Source organism: Xylocopa sonorina, chromosome 9 (assembly GCF_050948175.1).
Source record: "Xylocopa sonorina isolate GNS202 chromosome 9, iyXylSono1_principal, whole genome shotgun sequence".
In the NCBI taxonomy this organism is placed as follows: Eukaryota; Metazoa; Arthropoda; class Insecta; order Hymenoptera; family Apidae; genus Xylocopa; species Xylocopa sonorina.
The window spans coordinates 4,178,088-4,202,174 of record NC_135201.1 but is presented as its reverse complement, the minus strand read 5'-3'; the positions used below and the strand labels follow the sequence as shown (position 1 = coordinate 4,202,174).

General features: G+C 37.5%; 6 protein-coding genes across 8 annotated transcripts in view; 4 read left to right on the top strand and 2 right to left on the bottom strand.

Annotated features, from left to right (window-relative positions):
- Positions 1 to 24,087, top strand: part of Pfrx (6-phosphofructo-2-kinase/fructose-2,6-biphosphatase) — a 54,554-nt gene that overhangs the window by 12,859 nt on the left and 17,608 nt on the right. The window lies entirely within an intron of this gene.
- LOC143427607 (proteasome subunit beta type-2) lies at positions 1,789 to 2,967 on the top strand. Its single transcript, XM_076901863.1, has 3 exons — positions 1,789 to 1,996; positions 2,241 to 2,597; positions 2,708 to 2,967. Exons 1-3 carry the CDS (start codon positions 1,906 to 1,908, stop codon positions 2,881 to 2,883), a joined length of 624 nt encoding a protein of 207 aa, XP_076757978.1. The 5' UTR covers positions 1,789 to 1,905; the 3' UTR covers positions 2,884 to 2,967.
- Positions 3,213 to 5,678, bottom strand: LOC143427606 (signal peptide peptidase). The gene is made up of 6 exons (XM_076901862.1): positions 5,383 to 5,678; positions 5,037 to 5,147; positions 4,868 to 4,950; positions 4,615 to 4,789; positions 4,041 to 4,534; positions 3,213 to 3,958 (listed from the first exon to the last, which is right to left on the bottom strand). Exons 1-6 carry the CDS (start codon positions 5,605 to 5,607, stop codon positions 3,916 to 3,918), a joined length of 1,131 nt encoding a protein of 376 aa, XP_076757977.1. The 5' UTR covers positions 5,608 to 5,678; the 3' UTR covers positions 3,213 to 3,915.
- Positions 6,558 to 10,085, top strand: LOC143427605 (uncharacterized). 2 transcript variants are annotated; one of them, XM_076901861.1, is made up of 3 exons: positions 6,558 to 6,807; positions 7,068 to 8,024; positions 8,101 to 10,085. In XM_076901861.1, exons 2-3 carry the CDS (start codon positions 7,368 to 7,370, stop codon positions 9,796 to 9,798), a joined length of 2,355 nt encoding a protein of 784 aa, XP_076757976.1. In that variant the 5' UTR covers positions 6,558 to 6,807; positions 7,068 to 7,367; the 3' UTR covers positions 9,799 to 10,085. The 2 variants fall into 2 exon arrangements, with proteins under 2 accessions (XP_076757976.1, XP_076757975.1); XM_076901860.1 differs by having other exon boundaries at positions 6,558 to 6,939.
- Positions 10,598 to 13,576, top strand: LOC143427464 (ADP-dependent glucokinase). Its single transcript, XM_076901628.1, has 4 exons — positions 10,598 to 11,048; positions 11,179 to 11,466; positions 11,548 to 11,684; positions 11,756 to 13,576. Exons 1-4 carry the CDS (start codon positions 10,717 to 10,719, stop codon positions 12,445 to 12,447), a joined length of 1,449 nt encoding a protein of 482 aa, XP_076757743.1. The 5' UTR covers positions 10,598 to 10,716; the 3' UTR covers positions 12,448 to 13,576.
- LOC143427454 (uncharacterized) lies at positions 12,897 to 20,882 on the bottom strand. Its single transcript, XM_076901613.1, has 9 exons — positions 20,720 to 20,882; positions 20,093 to 20,406; positions 19,876 to 20,007; positions 19,202 to 19,367; positions 18,941 to 19,119; positions 18,460 to 18,840; positions 17,954 to 18,059; positions 16,571 to 16,689; positions 12,897 to 16,481 (listed from the first exon to the last, which is right to left on the bottom strand). The coding sequence occupies exons 2-9, from the start codon at positions 20,387 to 20,389 to the stop codon at positions 14,115 to 14,117; spliced, it is 3,747 nt and encodes a 1,248-aa protein (XP_076757728.1). The 5' UTR covers positions 20,390 to 20,406; positions 20,720 to 20,882; the 3' UTR covers positions 12,897 to 14,114.

Genomic DNA, 24,087 nt, shown 5'->3' with positions numbered 1-24,087 from the left:
ACTTCAAAAATGATTATCGAATACATAGATAACGTTATAGATGGATCTAACGGGACTGACAAACGACCTTCAACCAGCCGAGGCGAAACAATTTTGCCGTCAACCTGTCGACGGAAATATTTAGTCCCTTTCTATGCCCCTTGTGCCCTGGATTACACACAATTTCGTAACCAATAAAAACGAAATTCAAGTTCCACCAACCAGTCTATCAATGAAATTCTTCTCTCAGTCATAATATAGTATCAATCATCCAGATATTCCTTCATTTTCTGCAGAAGAGGCAATGTAGAACGTTGCTTCGTATCATTGGCATATGTCTTTGTTATTTTTTCCTTTACATAGACGAGACAAAAGTAAAGATATTCCTTGAACATTCTTCTCTTCACGCACCTCAAGAGAATTCCTTGCCTTCAGCTTTTCAACGCCGAATTCGTCGGTAAAGCAGGTATTTGCCAATGATAAGGGAAACTGCAAGAAAGAAGATGCACGTTGTTTCAACGAATCGAAGCCCATTGAAGGAACGAGATATTTCTAGAAACGGGAAACGTTTGAGCGTTCGTTAGCGAATTTAACGTTCGATGGAACGGGAATTCGTAGCGAACATACACGCATCGCTACGCTGCAAAGAGGGTTTCTGCGTTTAACAAGTTTCTAGGCAAAGAGCCCGCGATACACGTGTCGTCGGATCGTGTGAAAGGATTCCAAGTGTTTTCGTTCCGAGATGTCCTGTGGGTTCGAGCCAATATCGCGCTCGCTCAGCCTCAAAGGAGCTCCTAAAAAATGAACAGCGTTCCCTGGCATCTACGTAAGAAATAACAAGGTTAAGAAGAATAGATCGGATACGCTGTTAGATCTTTACCACTGACACAGAAATGGCAATGGCATACCAGCGAGCGTGAACCAGTCATTTCCGTTCACCTCTCCCTCTCCTACATCCTTTGTAACCGTTTGCACCGCCCTGGTTATCGTTAAGCTACGATAAATATCATCCTACGGTCCAGTATTTGTTACGTTCCTCGTTCAATGTGAAATTTCACATTTATTTTCTATCTGGTTTGTTCGAGAATAAACTTTCACCGTGGTCACTTTACAGCTTGGGAAACAGCGATTATAAGAGAAAAAAGAAACGAAACGGATAGATGCGCGCATAGCGAACGCATACGCGCATACTACGATTAGAATATCTATTACAGCTATTTGACATACAAACGATCGGGATAGCGGGATAACTGATCGATCAGCATGTTCGACAATTTGTATACTGCCTCCATTCCCTTCCACGGCGCTCACGTATCGTAACCGTTTGCGCATAGATCCAAGATATTAATTTTAATTAGACACCATTCGTAACACCTTGCGCTGGATCAAAAATATTATTTAACTATCAAGTAAAACGATACCTGGTGCTTATTTACGTTAATACCAATTTGACTATTAAAAAGTATACAAAATTATTGATACGTATCGTACAACTTGATGCAGTTCTTCTTTTCATCAAAATATGGCTGTGCATAACGGAAGAAGTATGTATATATACTAATAAAGAAATATATTGGCGAAATACATGAAATATTGATAGTTAATCTTCTAAATTTATATTACAGTTCTAAAGAAGGTATAAAAGAGCTGGAACCTATCACAACAAAGAATTTTATATTAGATCTGCAAGAATATTGCACGCCATTGAACATGCAATACCTAACCTAACCTAACCTAACCTATCGCTGTAAAGAATCGTGCGTCAGGTATACAGGAATATCGCACGCCATTGGATGTGTAATACATTGATAGTCTTTTCCTATTTAACCGACGCGATACTAACCTTGCAGTTCGTGACAGGCAATTTTCGGTGTTTCATGGTGTTAGAACTTTCGTCGAGGAAAGGAAAAGCATTATTTACAAAAGATGGAATGTTTAATTGGAATACAATTTAAAGATTTTGTGCTAGTTGCGGCTGATATGACTACAGTCCAGTCAATTATGGTTATGAAGAATGGTAAGAAATTGTTCTCTTAAATACAATTCGAAGCTTGTTTCACGTAAATCGTTTATTTCGTTATTGTTCTTCTATATCGTATAAATATTATTCCATGTATTTGTTTAATCGTACACGTGTATAATGTCTATATAAATATATACAGAAAATACTGTGATGTTAAGCATCGATATTTACAAGATGAGTTTAGTATCATCTACAAAGCAAGTGCTTTACTTTGTCTTTTCTTATAAAATCATTTCAGACGAGGAAAAGATTCACAAAATGTCTGATAAACTCGTTATGGCAGTCTCTGGAGAATCTGGAGATACTACACAATTCTCAGAGTACATAGGGAAGAATATACAGTTGTACAAAATGAAAAACGGTTACGAATTGTCTCCAAAGGCTGCTGCCTGGTTTACGAGAAGAAACTTGGCCGACTATCTCAGAAGTAGAACACCATATTTTGTCAATTTGTTAATGGCTGGTTATGACGACAATGCTGGCCCGGAGCTGTACTTCATTGATTATTTAGCGTCGTGCGTTAAGGTGCCATACGCGGCACACGGCTATGGGGGGTTCTTTTCTCTTTCCATTTTGGATAGATATCACAAATATGGTAATAAAAATTGCACATTTCAATTATGTTGATGTTTATTGAAAATTTATTCATATTAATGCAGTTCTTTTCATCGAAATATGTTGTACCTATGCTGTTTTATATTACAGATTCGACAGAAGAAGAAGCATACATACTAATGAAGAAATGCGTTAGGGAAATACATAAGAGATTGATAGTTAATCTTCCAAACTTTAAAGTACAAAAGGTATCTAAAGATGGTATAAAAGAGCTGGAACCTATCACAGCAAAGAATCTAGCAATAGAGGATATTAAGAAAGCGTAAAGCATCTATTTTTTTGTTCATTTTATTTGTAATATTATTTGGAATACAAGGAATAAAAAAATTAAAATAAAGTATTATTAACGATCACGGTTTCTTCAATAAAGAAACTATAAACAATTAATAGGAAAGGGGACAAAGAGAATACACAAAATGAAAAGAAATGTAGTTTTAATATATTTTTAAAGGACGTTTGTAAATTGTTCCAACTATACATTTTTTTACAAAATTTTTTTTATAAATTTCATCAACTAAATTATAATTATAATGTATAGAAAAGTTATATAGATATATATATATAACAAAATTATAAATTTATAAAAAAAAGTTATAATTTATCGAATTGTGCACATGGAGAATTATATTAATTTATATATAAGGAATAGTTTTAAATATTGTATAGCTCTAACAATATAGATAGCATATATGTGTACATATGTAATTCTATATTATTAGAGACTATAAATTTCTTAGGGTATAAGTGCAATTCAATCATCCATAATGAGACGAAAGTTGTATTTTATATTGAAATGGAAGATTTTGGCCAAAGATTTTTACTTTTCTTACGGCTTGCTTTAAGTAGAGAAAAATAATATTTAATACTATTTCACGACAAATGAAAAATAGTACATATGCAGGATATGGACGATCACTTAATTCCATCCCTTATAATTTTATATATATATATAAAAAAAAAAGGGTATCCAAGAGAGAAAAGTACCACTATCGTTTTCATACAATTTTCCTATAAATTATTAATATCAATCATTCTGCATGTATTAACATCTATGGGAAATGAGACAAGTTCGTAATAAATTATAAGTCGTTAATTCAATTGGAGTCGACTGTACCACAATGCGGTACGCAAGGTAAATGACGCATGCAAAATATAGTTACATATGTCGTTGATACTTTTAAATTTTATGATTGTACAATTTGAGCATGAGAAACTATTACTTTTTCCTCTATATGTAACAAATTTAAAATGATAACAAATTACTTATTCTCTTTTGTTCCTGCTTGCAGTCGTACAAGCTATTCTGTTACTTGTTTTGTAATGACTGGATGATCTTCATACCTAAGAAAAATTATTCACAATTTATTACTTGAAGACGATTGCAAATAAGAAAAATATGAACAGAATATTTAACGATACTTACGAAAATAATGCTCTTATGTCTCCTTTAGCTAATGCCAAAAGCAATGGAGTGCCTAAACAAGCAGGTACTAGATATAAAAGGGCTGGTTGTGCGTGATTAAACAGATGCATAAAGAGCATTGTCACTAGCAATCCCATGAAATATGCAAAGAATGTAGAGTAAAAGTATACATTTGTTTTTCTGCTTAAACTATTGTCAAATCGCAACAATAGAGCAATGAAAATTCCAGGCAAAACGATGTCACCTAGCCCTAGCATTGCAAAGTTGTTAGCTGTAAGACCTTTCTCCAATATATCTTGAGGAAACACTAACTTAATTGGCACTTCGAACGATTTTGCGACAGTTATCATCACATCTGTACCAAATACCCAGAATGCATCATAGAACAGGAGCCCGCAAAGTAAAATACATCCAGTTACAACGTTGTTCACATGTAATAATTCAACTCCATTAATCGCGAATGCAATGCCAAACAAATTATTGGCGATCCAATGCTACAAATTAAAATAACAAAAGAGTGTATCAGCGGAATGTACACGCTTACTTAAGTGAATTTAATCGAATGTTTTGTTACCTTTTTGAACAGGTACCAAGCTCCGACAAGCGAGCAACATATTAAACAGACAATATCGTGAAGATTAAATTTATAATTGATAATATGGTTAGCCTTATCACCTTCACCTCTAGTAAATAATATATGGTACTGGGTTTTTGGAACTGCAGCAGGTACCAGCGACGAAATTAACGGACTGTAATCATACACATGATTAAAATCACAAGAGCAGCCAGCAATTATGTAACATCAACAGATTTATAACTATCCATACCTGGTAAGATGACACAAAGCTAAGATACCTAGGAAGAAAAAATATCCAGCTAAAACTTGATTAACTAATTCCTTAGTAAATACCTGAAAGACATCAAAATCAAATTAGAACTCAAGAGATCGGATTAAACAAATCCTTCATTCCTCGTGCAACAGTGAACTCCTCTTACCTTATATAATATATATAATCCAAATAATGTGAAGCTGGAAATGAAAGGGAATAGTGCCGCATCCTTGCAAGACATTGTCTCTGGTGGTTCACCGCTCTGTTTATATTGTTGCTGCAAAGATATGTGAAAATTTCATTTATTCGAGACTGCATAACGATGTCGTGGTATTTATTCTGTTAAATGTCATCGAGTAACAACGATAATACTAGGTCCAAAGGTAATCGTTAGAAATAATCCAAATAATCGTTAGAAATGAACCAAGTGTTTGGATGTTAACTGGTGCCACGATTGCAAGAATATCTACGGTGGTACGCGTTTAAAGCATATGTCAAACCGCGTGGCTAACCTGGTGCTCCTTATGGTGTCTGACGGCTCGGTAACTACCAAAGAATATAGGTAAAATAGCCATAATAACCAAGCTCCCATAGGCGATGGCCATTCCCTCAGGAGTCGAAGGTATCTTCGTCGTGATTGCATCGTTATTATCCCTTAGAGTTTCACTCGCCTGGGCAGCGATTTCGTTTACCTCGCTTGCCATCTCGGTGCTGTTAATTGGACTGTATGTAATCATACGAGTGTGACACGACTTCAAAAAGGAATCTTCGAAAAAATCATTCAAAGATGGATAAATCTGCGATGCATTCTACTTTTGCTATAGGCCCGTCGAACGGTTCTGTTGGAGCAGTCCAGCTGTGATTCGTAGAACCAGGAAACCTGGTACCATTAGCTAATTCATTTGTCAATAACAATAGAATTTTCTTTTATTTGTTCTACGCGTGATGTATGGTACGTGGACAGACTGCTCGCCAGCGAATCTGACGACTCCATTTGTACCATCTGGGAGTCGCTGCGAAGAAACGTAATTCCTATCTATAATGCAAGGTTCTATGGAACAGTTGTACTGTTACTAATTTACGTTATAAATTATTTATAACATTAACCGTGTGCAAGTTAATTGTACGTTGCATAATATGTATCGTATGGTATCGCAATAATAGGATGGAATTTTAACATTATTTTGTTACGTCATGTAATTATATAAAATTCACAATTAGTTGAATAATTCAGGTTCTACCGCTTCGTTTCTTATGCATAAAAATTCGCAGAATATATTTAGGTGAATAAATTAATAGCATTATGTCACGTAAACATTTTAATTAATTTGTTTCAGCGTTATAATTCATTATAAATTTAAGGCAATTTAATATTATTGGTAATTGCATTTTTAAGTAATAGCTTTTAAGTAATAGTAAGTATATTTATATTGCATATTTATTTAGCGAACAATAATATATCTAGAATTAAAAAATATAATGTGCTATATAAGTATCTGATCGTGATAGAATTATATTTAAACATAATTTAAATATGTTGCTTATCTAAAATTTCGAGCATGTAAAATGTATTGGGAGCGATTAATTAGTAACGCATAATTTTTAATTTCTCCGTTACAGTTTGTATTTCGTGCGAAAGTGTTGCTGCATTAGAAATCGACCTTTACGTCTTCCGACACGTGGACAAACAAACATTGTTTTCACTGCACAGTGCTGTCAGTTCTACTTGGACAGGGCAAGGAGAGTCTATTATGAAATTAATAAATAGAAACTTGTAATTGTGTAGCGAGCGTTGACTGTTAAATTAAGACACGGAGAAGCGAGTGTTCGATTGACACACGTACAGTGAAACGATTTTAACGCGCTCCAATACATTTGACAAAGCGAACGTTAAGATTTCATTTAAAATAAAATGGATCTCACAATGGATCGTATAGGTTAGAACCTTGCATTGTTTTATATTTAAAAAAAGAATGTAAATTTTGCTCGAACATCGACTCGCTCGTGTGTTACAGATGAGAGTTTGTAAGAAATATTTTTACCCTAACCAGACACCAATGGACCATTGTGTGGGTAATATTATACGTCTGACAAATATTAATACACTCCTGTTTTTTCTCAATGCAGTATATATTTTTAGTTTCGCTGGTTTTATTATTTTTAACCATGTTACATATATTTTGTACTTTCTTAACAGATAGCAGCACGCTAAAGAAATGAACAATGAAGTTATTCAGGACAGAAAAAGATAACGATGAAAATATGCGATTTTCTGTTGGGAAGAATCAGTATTACATTTGTAAAGTATGAAATAAACTTTCGCCACGGGATACTTAATTTTCTGTCTCTAACAGGAGCACGTTATTATAAACTGTGATAAATTATTTAAATATATATTATTCACAATAAATAATTCATCTACATAAAATAATTATATAGAACTTTATGATCTTTAAAATACTTTGAAGGAGTTGCGAATCGGTACGAAAGTGAAAACATGAATTCATTTTGCAATACCACAGACACAAAATTGCATCATAGAGGACAGATTGATGTAATAGATATGCCGATACAGTTAACTTGTAATTACAAGTACTTCCTTGTTTACGAGGATCAAGTATCCAGATTCGTTGTGTTGAAAGGTTTGCACGGGAATTCAGCCAATGAAGTGGCTGTAAAACTATTGGACATATTGGCTATTATCGGAGCACCACAAGTTTTACAAAGTAGCAACGGACGTAAGTTTGCGGAAGAAGTTGTGCAAGAGTTGCGTCTCTTGTGGAAAGATTTCATAATACTGCACGGAGAAATTACAGAGAGTAACGAACAGGGCAGAGATTTTAAGACTTTACTAGAATCCTGGGTACGAGAAAATCCGACGAAAACATGGAACGAAGCTTTGAGGCATATACAAATTTTGCAGAATTCAACATTTCGTTGTGAAAATGGAAAAATTCCTTATGATATGCTATTCGGAAGGAATGTACACGAAGAATTTAAGAAACGTACAGATACGGTAGATTCAAAAGAGAATATATGGACAGAAGAAGAATGGATTAATCTTTTATCTAACAAGAAAGACGATGTCAAGGCAGAAAGTAGTCAACAGCTTATAGAAGAGATAACTATTCCAGACATTAAGGATGAGCATAGTGTAAGTATAACATTAATTATGATTATTTCTGTACACAAGTTACTTAGTTATTGATTGTTATCTTTTAATTTGTTAGTTAGATTGTGAGAGTGAAGACTCTTGCAGTGAAAGTAGAGACAATCTCCAGAGGAACACGCCTGATTTTAATTTTGTAAATGTGAAAATTGAACCCTTGAACATACCTACAGAAGATCCGATATTTGAGGATGAATTGGGAATAAACGATAAAGCATCAGCCATGGAAAATCAAACCAATTTGAAATGTAAAATCTGTCAGAAACAATACATGAAACCGGGTCATTTAAAGAATCACATGAGAACACACGCAAAGGGGAAGAAATTCGAATGTAAACTATGTAATAAAATGTTTCATGTTCTAAGTTTATATGAGAAACATATGCGGCAGTCTCACAGGCAAAGTAAATTATTCGCTATGACCAGAAGCCGAAGGAGTAAAGAATCGCAAGATAAAATGATATTAGACGCGAAATCGAAATTAAGATGTTCCTCAGATTTGAATAATGACGAAAGACAATCCAACGAGGTCAATGACTACCCGAAAGAGACAAAAAGTTTAAATCTACTTAAGGAAAGGAGAAAAATTATTGCAGACAATCGTTCAACGAAAATAGACGGAGAATCGACTCTGGAATGTTCCTACTGTAATCAGAAGTTCAACTTCCCAAGTGTATTGAAAAGACATATGCGATCTCACACGAACGAACGGCCCTACATTTGTGAAATCTGCAAGAAGAGCTTTAAGCAATTAGGTCACCTTAGTCAACATTCATTAACGCACAAGGATTACCGGTCTTTCCACTGTGCTGTTTGCGGGATAAAATTCGACTCGTTAGGTTCGCTGAAGGTGCACGCTCAATCGCATAAAGAGGATTACATACTGAAAACTAAAGAGGCTTTCCGTTTGTTCGAATGTGATAATTGTAAAAAGGTGTTCACCACTAAGAGCGTTTTGGAGCGACATATACTCACTCATTCCCACGAGCGTCAATTCCCGTGCATAATCTGCGGGAAAAGGTTTAAACAGGCGGGGCACGTGAAGTCTCATATGTTGGTGCACACAGGCGAACGGAAGTTCGAATGCTCGATTTGCAAGAAAAGATTCAGCCTTTCGAATTCGTTGAAGAAGCATATGTACGTGCACAACGGGGAGAAACCATTTCAATGCGATGTATGCGGCGCGCGGTTCCTCGAGAAAAGAAACCTGAACGGGCATCTAATGACGCACACGAACGAGCGTCCGTTCCGCTGTAAAATTTGCGGGAAACGATACACATTGGCAGATACTTTGCGCAGGCACATCAGTGCGGCGCACGAGGACGGGCGCACGTATCAGTGCGAGATTTGCGCGAAAATGTTCAAGCAACTCGCTCATCTGTCCGTTCACAAGAAGGTGCACAACGACGAACGACCATTCCAATGTCATTTATGCGAGAAGAACTTCAAGCACAAGAACGTGCTCAAATCGCACTTGGCCATTCACGCGAACGTAAGGCCCTTCGAGTGCGACGTATGCAAGGCGACGTTTGTAAGAAAGACAAATCTACAAACGCACATCGCATCAGCTCATATGAACGAAAGGCCGTACGTCTGCACTATTTGCGGGAAACGGTTCAAGCAAATAAGTCACTTAAATGGCCACGTGGTAGTGCATAGCAATCTGATGCCTTATCAATGCGATTTCTGTGATCGACGATGTAACAGACTCGATAATCTGAAGAAACACATGCGTCTGCATACAAAAAATAAAGAATAAACGGTATATTTGTTTTGTACGTACGAGACGACACGGCTAGAATTGTTTCAATGCAAAAACCATCCGGATTAGAACCTGTGTATATTGTTATTGAACATAAGTCGACCGTAGATGCTTCCACTTTTGACTTATAATAATGATTGTACTTCTATTAACTTGACACAAATTTTACTTTTAATCGTATATTTGTACGTGGTCCATGTATACTTGTAAACGCCGATATTTTTATATCTCAGAACAAACCTCGTAATGGTTAAAAGCTCTATTCTTTTGAAAGCCAGCTAGAAACAAAATAGGATTGAAACTGATAATCGGCACTTCAAAAGAATATTGCCATACACTTTGACATACTTTCTCTGTATTTCTACTAATCAGTATCATAAGTACACTTTTTTTTTACTTTTTCAATCGCGTTATTTGCAAAATTTCTAACTGAAACCATATCGTTTGGTCGTTCGAGCGCAATTAATGAACCTTCGAGTTGAGATTAAATTTTTATGATTTATACGCGTGCGTGTATGTGTGTTTGCCTGCGTGCATGTATCTCAACTAATTTTATCTTCCATATAAATAAAGTAAAATAAAAATCGACTCAATTTATATTTTAGCAGTTCGTTATCGAGCAAGGTTTTTAAATACAAATATAATTAAAAGGAGCGACGGGACGAAGTATGCTCTGAGTAAATTAATATTTAATGACTTTATTAATCAAGCTTTTTGTTCTTAAGAATTTTCATATGCATCGCATTTTATCTTTTTCAGTCAGAAGGCAAACGGCGATGTCCAAACGGTGCAACACCGAGAACAAAGATGTTTGCGTTTTATTGATAAGAGAATTTGCGCGCAACATCGATTAGATTTTAAAGAATCCAGTGATTGTAGCGCTTATGCAGAACGTTGCTCTCATTGAATCGCGAGATGGGGTACAACAGGGGACTGAAGTACGGCACAGCGCTCACTGTGCTGATCGTTTTGGTCGCGATTTATTATAGAAATTCGGAAAACGTCCTTCACAAGCGTTTGCAAGCGTTGGTCCAAGGTTTGGAAGGATTGGAGAACAAACACGTGATCAAGTCGCGACCAAAAGTTGCGATAGGTTATGGTGTGTGTACAGACGTATACGTCAACGCGAATGATTTACTCGATTATTCTGAGGAGATCGGTCGACCGCAGCATTTCGACGAGATCAACACAGAGCTCGAGCTGCTGAAAAGTTTCGCTTATTACTTCCGCCATGGAGCCGCTGCTGAGTAAATATCTTCATTTCATATTGATTGACGCTTGATCTTTGATCATTGCTGAGATTTATCGTACCTCTCAATAGCAACCACTGCCTTTTTGTAACACATGAATGTTTCACGAGCTCGATTCTTTTTCCAGGAGGTACATGGCGAATAGAACGCTGTTCGACCAGCTCGTTAACAAAGCCCGTTCATTTGAATCGTCGTACTCTACTATTGGTGGTAACGCAGCAGTTATGGCGTTGAGATTCGCCAGGGAAGGCTGCGATGTGACGCTTGCAGCAAAGTTGACTAGATCCCTGCATCAGATGATGCCACAAGTTATCAATATTGTCGGTGGTGAAGTTATAAGGGACGATGTTCATTTAGTTATAGAATATAAACACGGAGAAGTTTGGGGTCCGTATTCTAGCGCCAGAGCTAATAGGTACAATCTGTCTCAGAAGCTCAAGAGAATGCTTCTGTTAAAATGTAATATAGACCTGTCTAACTGAAACTGTTTCTCTAGGTATATAATTCACAACGATGCCATTAATCCTAGGATTAGCTCTCTCGATGCATTTGACAAACTTCTGTCGACGTACGAGCCTAATCTTCTTGTTATCGGTGGTCTGCAAATGATGGATAACTATCCGTTTCCAGATGGTAATAGGAATTCTATTTCTGATCGTTCGATTTGTACGATACTTTTTAGTAATACATTTATTAAAATATAGGTGATCGACAGAGACTTTTACAGAAAGTAAAGAAACAAATGACAGAGCGATCTCCGTTTACCAAAATACACTTTGAAATGGCTTCGTTCGCAGAGGACAAGTTACTTTTCGAGCTATGCGATTTAGTTATACCATTTGCCGATAGTTTAGGAATGAACGAGCAGGAAATAGCCAATTTATATAACGCGATGTATTACGGAAACATTTCGTTAGTAACGAATTCGACACCACGAATAGCGACAGTCTTGGACCAGATGCGAACGCTGTTCAAACTGATACGCACGAAGGGCAAAACTATTGAAAATTCTCGAGAACTTACGAGAATTCATGTACATACGCTAGCGTACCAAGCTATATTCACTGTGAGAGGCTCTATGTGGAAGAATACGATGGCTGCCGCGGCCAAAGCGTCGCTGACTGCTCACAGACACGTGTGCGCGACAAGTCACGTTGACATCAGAAAAGCAGCGTTAATTTTAGACGATAGCTTCTCAACGTCTATCATAGATGGTACAAGGATAGCGTTAGATATTAATAAACCGGTGTCCTGCTGGGATGAAACGTTGAAAGTAGGAAACGAAGTTATTCCTATTCAAGTGTGTGTAGCGCCAGTATTAGTTTGCACCGAGGCAGTACAAACTGCTGGCGGCGGTGATAATATTTCAAGCGCGGGCCTCGTGCTACAAATCTAACACACTTTGACACTGGATTTTCCTATCTACGTTCTGCTTTTGGTAATCACGAAATTCAAATTAGATTTTAGTACACACTTTTGAGAACTTGGATTACAGTTCATTCCATGAGGTGTCATTCCAACACACGCAATACGTTTACCACTATTTCCGTCTATGCATGTTTTTTAAGCATTAAGAAATGACATTCTTTTAATACTTTGCTCCGCGTTTTACTGGTCTGTTCGAAAAGAAAAATAACTGGGCTTAAAGTTAGCATAGATATAGAATTGCTAATATTTAAAAATTTAGATTTACGTAGATATTTTATCTTTTGTCGCATAATAAAAGACACGATTGGGACCATACATGAAATCAAATGACATTTAAAAAAAAAGGAGAAATATATGATACGATCGTGAAGAATATGCGAATAGAAATAAATTATACTAAGATAGATTTACACATAGTGTTGTTGAAATGTCATTTTATTTCATGCATGAACTAGTTTTAAAATTGAAAGTAACGAATCACTGTCACAATTTTGCGTCTCTTGTACATATATTGAAATTCGCTACTGATCGTTTCATTGTAGCATAGTGAAAGGTACTATGTTGCGTTTCGACATATCGTTAAATAACATTCGAAAACTTACGACAATACTACATACACAAGAATCAAACACGTTACTTATGCACCCAAAGTATAATTCATGCTAAATATTTATGGTGCCATACAATACTTGCATCCAATTGGTAACAGTACAACGGAAACCAACCGCGGCGTTGAATTATGTATTGTATGGAGGTTGTACGCTTTCAGGGTCAAGTTATGTGATATAGCATTTAAAAGAATCTATCGAGTAATTTTCAAATAAAAAACGACACACAATTCAAAGTGAAATAAACGAAGCATAGTTGAACAATGCAAAACTGAAGGTTTGCCCGTGTTTCTTTGTGTTCCTTAGCTTTTTAATAGAAATTCTCGTTTTATGCAATCTCATCATTTATTAGTGACACATTTATGAGTAGATCAAATTTACAGTTTTGAGTTTCTCTTGCTTCGAAGCACTATCTTTTTATACTATTCACAATGGCATTTGAAATAAATGTGTTGTGAGAAATAAAGAAACCGATTTCTTGTGTCTAAAGTTCAATGTTTATAAATACCCTTATAGACAAGTGGAAATTTAAATTTTAATGTATGGACGAGGTATACGCATACATTACGCCTCATTACAAAATATCTGTGAGATACTATGATAGTTTCGCTTTTTGCATACACCAGATCAGACGGCCGTATTCCTTTTAATCAGAATTAAATGAAGAGCAGTATATTGAATAAAAAATAGTAAATATTTCAGGAAATCTATGCAGTCTGTTTCAGGAGGCAACGTACCCAATAGCCCTCAACTGATTTGTCACCGAGTAAGCACAAGGGAAATATTTACCACCTTTCATTTAAAATACTAGTTTACATAATTACATAATTCCATTTCAACATGTATACCGTATAAATTTTACATCGAGAGATACATGCAGTGTATTCGTATTTGTGTACCATTCTGCGAACAATCGACTCGAAGGAAAAAGAGTAAACCAGTCAAAACGACTTGAGAGTTTAATGCTAGATCCTTATCAAAAGAACATTTTGAGTCAGAGAACATTTGTGAATTTGTAAAAGGTGTATTACAGGATTGTATCCCCTTCGTCAATGCCTAACATCTTCAAATCGTCTGGTCCAGGTTGAGTGTCCACCTCTGTATCCGCCTGTGTAATCTCTGGCGGCGGTTGATCCATATATTCTGGCCCGTAGCCGACGCACCCTAACATACTATACACAGATGAGTACATAATGTTACTTTCGTGTTGACTTTGTTGCTTCATTTCCGTCTCCTCCTTCGGGAATATAATGTTCAGGGCCTCTTGCAAATCGTCTGGCAGAGGAATGCTAGGATCCGTTCGTTTCTCAACGGGTTCAGGGATGTCAGAGATATCTGGCGCAGCGTTTTCAACAACAGCCGGCAGCGGTGGTGGCGGTGGATTCTGATGATTCTGGACGAAAGGAGCAACCGCTGGCATCTGTGGCGGTGGATTCGCCATGAAGGGTGGATGGCTCTGAACCGGTGGACGCACCGGTTGGTGAGGAGGGAAACGTGGTTGACTTTGAACAAACGGAGGTGGATTAGTGATAAACGGTGGCGGTGGTCGATTTGTAGGGAACTGTGGTCTGCTTTGCACCGCTTGTTGCGGTTGTTGCGGTTGCTGCTGCGTAGGCTGCGTAGGCTGCGCCGAGAAGGACGGCGGTGGTCTGTTCAACGGCGGCGGGGGATGCGGAGGCAAAGGTAACTTGGATATACTCTGTGTTTGTTTCTGTTGTTCCATCATTGGCTCCTCTATCACTGTCTCCTCGGACTGGTCTTCAATTTCCATATCCACTACTTGCAGAGTGGGTTTCGTTTCATTCAACACTGGTGGCGGCGGCGCTACCAATATTTTCATTGGCTGATTTTTGTTCTGAGCTGGTGAAGTAGTTGCGCTGTTACCGCTGCCAAAGTTGCTGTTGCTAGTCGCCGCGGCGACAATAGTGCCGCTACTATTACTGTTACTAGTTGCGATATTGCTAGCGGTGATGGTGTTGTTGCCCAGATTAACTGGAGTTGCGAGTTTGGTAATATGCACCACGCCAGGTGGGTTTATGATCTCGTTCGGGACTTTTGGCGTGTCCTCGAACTTGCTCTGCTGATAGGGCAGAGGTGTAATGTCTTTCTCGGGCAACTTTGGCTCCTCCGTTTTCTTCTTGAACAGCGGTAATCTACCAATGAAAGGTAACTTACCCTTCGACACCTGAGGCGTCGATTTCTTAGTCTGTACACCACCTTTCTTAGATTTAGACGCGGATTCGTTCGTTTTCTTCTCGAACTTGGACTCGTCATTAGACGAATTGTCGTCTCTTCTGTCTTTCCCGTATTTGTCGTAATTCCTTTTAGGGCTGTCGCGCCAACTTCTCTCACGTCTAGGGGAATCATTGCTGTCCCGTTTTCTTCGATCATCGTAGTAATCCCTCTCGCGGTCTCTATCCCTGTCCCTGTCTCTATCTCTGTCCCTATCCCTGTCCCTGTCCCTGTCCCTATCGCGATCCCGATCTCTGTCTCGACCACGTCTCCTCTCGTATCTGCCGCCGTAACGATCATATTTATCTTCTCGCCTGTCGTACTTCCTATCGCGATCTTCCTTATATCTATCAGTGTCCCGTTCCCTTTCGTCCTCCTTCTCCGCGGATTTATTCTCGGGTGGCTTCACCGTCATATTCACTTGCTGTTTCGTCCAGAATCCCATGTGAGGCTTGGGCATTTCCTCCGGTTTCGGTAACTCGATCGGTTTCTGAGCAATAGGTTGCAGTTTCTCCTCTTCCTTTTTTATCCAGAAAGGTTTAGGCGGCTCCTTTGGCCCCCAGGCTTCCAGATTGTCCGGTTTTGGCTTGTTCGAGAAGGAAGCCTGAACTTGCTCCTCCTCCTCCTCCTCCTCTTCGACCGTCTTCTCTTGGCTAATTCTTCGACCGCCAATGGACTTCATCTCTTCTTCCTGTTTCGCTTTCAATTTGTCCCTGATCGAATTCAGCAGCTGCCTGTCGTCAGTTTCTACCGGCTGAGGCTCCGGTGTTGGTGGTTGATTCATTGGCTGCGACATTTTTGACCAATGATCCTTCAACTTTATTCGATGATAGTCGATCTCCTCGTTAAGTATTGCCTGGGTCGATGCTTTCATCTTGTTCCGCATAGCGACGCGAATGCTCTTAGACATGTCCTGATCGGAATCAGTGTCGGAATTGTCAGACTCGCTGGAACTATCGCTGCCGCTGCTCCTGTTTCTCCGTTTCTTAGACTTTTTTGACTTCTTCTTGCTCTTCTTCGATTTCTTCGACTTTGGGGGTGGATCGTCATCCTTGTGTTTTTGCAGCTCCATTTGTATCTGTTTGTGCTTCTCCTCTGAAAACGCTTTCTCGCGGTCCGCCATCCAGTCGGTTTCCCAATGAGGATTTTGCTCGACAAAATGCTAAATAAGAACATCGAAACGGTAAGTTTTAGACTTAAACAGAAAGCGAAAACGGAATGGACCAGAGATTAGAAACAATGAGAACGTACAGAATAATTCTCTGAATGTTGCTTGGATTTCAAATGTAAACTCGCGCAATGGAGATCGCCGATCCAAGAATCGCAAAGCTTACAGTACCATGCCGTCGCAGCGCTGAAGAACTGCAAACCTATAAGCAAATAATACAACACTTAGCATTACTTAAGCTTTGAAAATTGTAAACAATTTAAGTTCATAAAGAATGACCTTATATTCTGCCACGACACATTCATGTCACTGAAAACAAAAAAATAATGTATTATAAGATGTTCAACAAATGGTTGCTAACATTAAGTATTCTTCAGTAGTGTCCCACGTCGATTTCTAGAAGAAAAGATGAAGAGGTGTAAAAACATATTTTATTTGTACATATACGTATATCATAAAGGTACATACAAGTAAAAGAAAAATGATACATTACATAAAGCAACACAATAAGTAACTTTCACACGTACTGCAATTGCCTTTTGTTCACACCTTCACTTTCCTTTTAATTTCACGTAACTATTGAAGCCTGAAAAATTAATAGTATTAGATTCTATGTACGTGCGCACGTATACCAATGTATGGATAACAAAAGATTGGCATTTGCAGTACGTTTTACAAAAAAATATTTCGATTTATAAAATATATGCCACAAATGTATTTATAAATATAACAAATATTCTAAGTAAGGTAAGTGACACGAGCGATTATCACGATTTACACATTTTCGTATAACTATGTACCGTTATTTTGTATTTGTACACGCACTATCAACATTATCATAATATTGATTTATATTGATATATACATCGATCTTATTGATTTCACATTGATAAAAATCTTCCTTTGTTCGTTCTTGACTGTAAACGGACCTATGTACTCGATGACTCGATGAACGATACACTTGCGAAGAATAATTTTAAACAGTTCGACTAGACAGAAGCTGTAATATCTGAAATCGCCCGAAAGCGTGCTCCTCAAGTCCATTTAAAATCCAGTGCATCACTATGGTGATTACATCGTTGCTTTAAAATTTGCTGTTAACATTGTGGGTACGGACAAAACACATGGAAATAGAAAAGAAATCTTTTCACGCGTTACGTGAGAAATCGTGAGACGATTTACTTCCGTGAGCAAAAGTTCTGATAGTCAATACGTATTATCTTATAACAATTTGAAAACAGGAAACATATTGGACACGGATAGCTGCTGTCTTTCTTTTTTTTTTCATTACTTTCGTGTAGTTCGATTCTATGATTGGATGGAACAGTACATATGTTAATGAAAGCAAATTTTTTAGCAAACAATAGTCCCGTAGATCTCTTCAATACATACCGGACACCACAGTGTCTGTGCACAAGCTACGGAATTGTATTCTATTAGTAATTATCCACTGAAATGAACCATACCTTTAATAGGTGTTCTTTTCGTTGGCAGTCCAGGATAATAGGGCACTTCCTTTTCCGTTCCCTCTCCATTCCGCTCATGCCACGGCATATCAACTATCTTGCGTTCCTGTTGCAGGGAATTAAATGTTACGAGAATGTTTCCTACAAAAATTCTACAAAATACTCGATGGTACTTTTTTTAAATGAGACATTGTTATGGTACATCAATCGGACTATGTACCAAGTACCTGCATGTCGATCATTACTGTAATATACATATATCATCCTTATACAAATAGAATTGAAATTAGAAATACATAGTCTTAACCGAATCCAAGTTTGTTTTCACAATGTAATATCAATTATCAGTTAGATTTTTCTGCATCCTGTTTCTAATGATTGTAAAAGTTATTTATGAAAACGATGTATCAATTAGAAACTTCTACATTCAATTATTGACAGTACCTATTACCAAAACTTAAGGAGTTCATAATAGGACTCTACTATTAGTATAATAGGCAACTTACTAAGCAAGCTTCTTTGTGTTCATTGCTATGCAGATGATTCAAATATTCCTTTGCCGTTTTAGGAAATATATCGCAGACTTTACACCAATGCATTTCCGGATCATAATGCACGAAATTGTACATTGGTTTCGAATCTTCGGGAGACCTTCGATCTTTAGCGTCCCTTTCAATTTTGGATTCCTTGTCAGAGTCGGAAGCTGACGATCTGTCGGGCGATACCGATTTGCCTTTCGGGAAGTCTTCTTTAGGACTTCTTGAGCGTTTGTTAATTTCTAGTTTAAACTTGCTCTTAAGATCATCGACAGTGGCTTTATCTCCTATAATTCCGGTAAGCATGTCGATCACGTTGTGTATCGATTTCATTTTATTTTGTATCTCAATCTGCAAATAAGATAATTAATAAAATGCGATAAAACACAGTTAAAATCAACACTATTACCTATTTCACATAACAGTCACTAAGCTAATAGCTATTATGTACCTGCAACTTTTGATTTTCTTTTATAATACGATTATTCTCACGTCCACCTTCTTTACCAATTTCATCGCACTGCTGACGCAGAATCTCCAACTCGCGTTGCAACGTCGCAGATTTCTTAACATACTCTTCGCGCTGCTTAGCCAGAGTTGCTTTTTGCTGTTTTACCTCAGCTGCGATCGCTGCTAGGCAGAAACGTTAAGCATGTTTTAAAGTGATACTACCGGTTAGTATACGTTGTTAAGAATAAAATACAAGACACACCTTCTTTCTTGGCATCTTCTGGTCTTGCCAAGGCTGATACTAATCCAGAGGAACCACTATCCACGGGTCTCGATGACTCCTGCTGGGATGTTAATGCGGGTGGTGGCGGTGGTTGTTGATTGTTATAAGATACCTGATTCCCTTGCCAATTCGGTGGTGGATAATCCTAACAAAATAAACGTACAATTGATGTCAAATACTCAAACAGTACTTCTAATGAACCTTACCTTTGTTCGTCCATACTCAAATCAGAACTTTGGATAATACACGGAAGATTCTTGAAGATGAATCATCTGGTCAAAAATACTGGTTTCCAATGTCGATGCCAATAAAATAAACAACGCGAGCGTTATACTTACGAGGGGATTCACAATGCTTTGCGATCCAAAAGAAATATAATGTTTATCCCCCAAAAATGAACAATACTACCAAATATCAGAAAACATTTTGGTAGTTTGTATCATGATAATTTCACAGTTACATTCAGAAATTCATAGAATTTGAAACGTTTCAAATAGATAATCACACCAACAACAATGAAACTTAATCGTACTGCGCTATATGATAGCGACGTAATCTTAATTATCACAAGACTAACCTATCGTTTAGATATGATATATTAATTTTGGCAAGTTTACTCGACTACTGTATTCTCCTACAAAAAGAAAACTTACACTGCGATAACCGGTAGGTTGCTGGTAACTGTAATCGTAGCCTTGTCCATAGTTATAGTTGTAGTTATTATATCCTTGGTTGTAAGCTGGTAAAGGAGGTGGTGGTTGACTGGTATTTGGTGGTGGAGGTGCCTGAAAAATATGTATATAGTTTTCGCAATCCGATAACCTTCCTTTCCATTCGCTAACTGATTTTCCTTACATTTCTAAACCGTACCTGATACTGATTGTGAACCGCAGGAACGTAACCACCAGGATTGGTCGGATTCTGGTTAGCAGCTTGGGACTGAGACGCAGCCTGCTGTTTCCATTCCTGCTGCGAACGAGTGGACTCTTTTCTTCTCCTGTCCCTGGAGCTGGAACGTGATCTTCTGTCCCGAGAACGAGATCTACGGTATCTGCTTCTCCTTGGCGACGGAGATCTGTCGTACTTTCGTGATCTTCTTCTGTGAGATGAATCCTCTGAATCGGCGCTAGGACTCCTCGGTCCTTTACGTCTCGATTCCTGCTCCATCTTTGGATAATCGTTATCTGTGAGAAATACAACCGCACATCTGCATAATCAATACTATCAGGTTATGTTGCAAAGAGAGTTTTCAATCCATTGACACGAATAGGAAAAAATATGTATTAATAGCACTATAACGGATAACGCAATTACGCAGATGATAATACTATCTTATATCCGATACATCTCGTTAATCAGCAGTTTGACGTAAAGTCCAACATACTATACACGTAAGTAAGAAATGATTATGAATGTCGCATTGCAGCCATTGTTATTCTGTCGATAAAACATTGAAGACAATTCACGACGTATTGAGATGTTATTTGGGATATCTACCTTCGTCAATAATTGCTTTGTTACTTTAATACTCCGCCTCCGATCGGTAACAGTAGAAAATAACGAAAATAATGTGCCTCAACCAGTTTCAGAATCATTCATTAAACACGACATAATGTAGAACCCGAAAACGAATGGAAGAAGCCGCTACGACTGGAAGTAAAGTGCATAGAAATATAAATTTTAGATGGCCGAACCCAAAACCATACTTTGTAATTCGTACGATACGGATATAAAATTACAATGACCAACATCTTAAAAAAAATTCTCCATGATCTAGGGACTCTATTTGATTAAATTTACTATACAATATGAACGCGCCACTACTCGTAAAATTAAACACAGTTAACCAATAGGAAATAGTGCCGCTAGAGGTTGACACTTTACATTGAACTGCTTTTCTACCTACTTTTATTAATACCACAGGAAACACTAGATTAAAGAGAAATATTTTTATACAGGAGTATACATTATTACACAGGATTGATTAACTGAAACTTTTATGCACAACATGTGCAGAGGAATAAGATGAGGCCTAAGAATACTTGGTGCACTGTTCATTGACCTACTCCATCAAGAATAAGGATCTACGAAAAATAGTTTCCTCGACATTAATTACATACGAATTTACATAAATTCTAGTTATATGTAGTTGTATTATAACTTTAGCTTGTAAGTTTTAGATATATAAGATGTATTGTACCTGAATTTATAAAGATAGATGATAGTAATTAGCTTTTAAGAACATTTTGTACTTTACAATATGTTAAAGAGTCTTAATAAATGTCCAGTTGTTCTTAATTAATTGTCTAATCATTTTACAACCAGATCCACAATCCTAGAATGACCAATTCCAATCCTTAGGCGAGAGAATCTCGTAAAATATATCTATAACCCGAATTTAAAATTCCCGCGCCTTTTTCGAATACCTCCTATGACGTCATATTCTCCTGATACAAAGTCCGAAAATCGGGGTTTTTCGACCGAGATGCCCATTCTGGAAATTTGAATTTCCCGCGCTTTTTTCGGATACCTCCTCGCATATCATATTCTCCTGATACAAAGTCCGAAAATCAGGTTTTCGATTGAAAAATCTCTGTAAACTGGCAATTCCTGGATAATGACGTCACTTCCAGGAATCGTCGGAATTCCAGGAATTCTCGATGACGTCATTTCCAAGAAATGGCACTATTCGGATACCTCCTATGACGTCATGTTCTCCTGATACATTGCCGATTTTTCGAACAAAATCTTGAAAATCCGACTTTGTATCAGGAGAACATGACGTCATAGGAGGTATCCGAATAGTGCCACTTCTTGGAAATGACGTCATCGAGAATTCTTGGAATTCCGGCGATTCCTGGAAGTGACGTCATTTTCCTAGAAGTGGCAAGAATACCTCCTCACTACTTATATTCTCCTGATACAAAGTCGGATTTTCAGGATTTTGTTGGAAAAATCGGCAATGTATCAGGAGAACATGACGTCATAGGAGGTATCCGAATAGTGCCACTTCTTGGAAATGACGTCATCGAGAATTCCTGGAATTTCGGCGATTCTGGGAAGTGACGTCATTTTCCTAGAAGTGGCAAGCATACCTCCTCACTACTTATATTCTCCTGATACAAAGTCGGATTTTCAGGATTTTGTTCGAAAAATCGGCAATGTATCAGGAGAACATGACGTCATAGGAGGTATCCGAATAGTGCCATTTCTTGGAAATGACGTCATCGAGAATTCCTGGAATTCCGACGATTCCTGGAAGTGACGTCATTATCCAGGTTATAGAGATTTTTCGATCGAGAACCCGATTTTCGGACTTTGTATCAGGAGAATATGATATGCGAGGAGGTATCCGATAAAAGCGCGGGAAATTTAAATTTCAGAAATGGGCACTTTGCTTGAGAAATCCTGATTTTCGGACTTTGTATCAGGAGAATATGATATGCGAGGAGGTATCCGAAAAAAGCGCGGGAAATTCAAATTTCAGAAATCGGCACTTTGCTTGAGAAATCCCGATTTTCGGACTTTGTATCAGGAGAATATAAGTAGTGAGGAGGTATCCGAAAAAAGCGCGGGAAATTCAAATTTCCAGAATGGGCATCTCGGTCGAAAAACCCCGATTTTCGGACTTTGTATCAGGAGAATATGACGTCATAGGAGGTATTCGAAGAAAGTGCGGGAATTTTAAATTCGGGTTATAGATATATTTTACGAGATTCTCTCGCCTAAGGATTGGAATTGGTCATTCTAGGATTGCGGATTGGTTGTTGGATTTGGTTGTTAAATGATTAGACAATTAATTAAGAACAACTGGACATTTATTAAGACTCTTTAACATATTGTAAAGTACAAATTGTTCTTAAAATCTAATTATTATCATCTATCTTTATAAATTCAGGTACAATACATCTTATATATCTAAAACTTACAAGCTAAAGTTATAATACAACTACATATAACTAGAATTTATGTAAATTCGTATGTAATTAATGTTGAGGAAACTATTTTTCGTAGTTCCTCATTCTTGATGGAGTAGGTCAATGAACAGTGCACCATGACTTCTTAGTCCATATGTTAATTCCTTGTTGAATTGTAAATTGTGTAGACTATTAACAGTTGAATAATGGCAAAAGAATCAATTTCCTCGTCCACCAGTATTATATTCCTTACATTCCTGGTTAAACTAGTTTTTCATTCGTTTCCTCCACGGACATCCATAAATCTGCATGCATAATTATATTATATAATATTTAATTAAATACAGTAATAATTACCCAGACATCACAGCAAATCACATAACACTTCAAAAAGCACCAATATCACGGTAAAACCCCTATGTTCCGCAATGCCACAGGGGTAAAATATATGTATATGGCTTTCAATACCTACAATTATTGACTAGCAACAACCAAAATGTTTGTCGATACTCGATATGTTAAACATCTACTGAGATCTGACGGTTTTAGTTTGTACGAAAGCGCATATTTCAATAGTTTTCTTGTAATTTATTGTATATTTTAGTAGTTTCGTTGTAATTTTTTTCATACTTCCCGCTTTAGAGGTAAGAGAGAGAAAGATATATACGAAAGTTATAGGAAAGAGAAAGAGAGATGGTGCGGACTCTACTCTAGAACCCCTGGCGCCATCTCTGTGAAAAGTGCTCAAACTGGTCGCACAGCATTATCGACAGCGAAGTAAACTACTCAAGAACTACTAGCGCCATCTCTTGGAGAGGCGCTGAAACTAGTTGGGCATTAGTTTCACTACTTCTCGCACAGATGGGGCTAGTAGTCCTTCAGTAGTTTACTTCGCTGTCGATAACGATGGGCGACCAGTTTGAGCACTTTTCGCAGAGATGGCGCCAG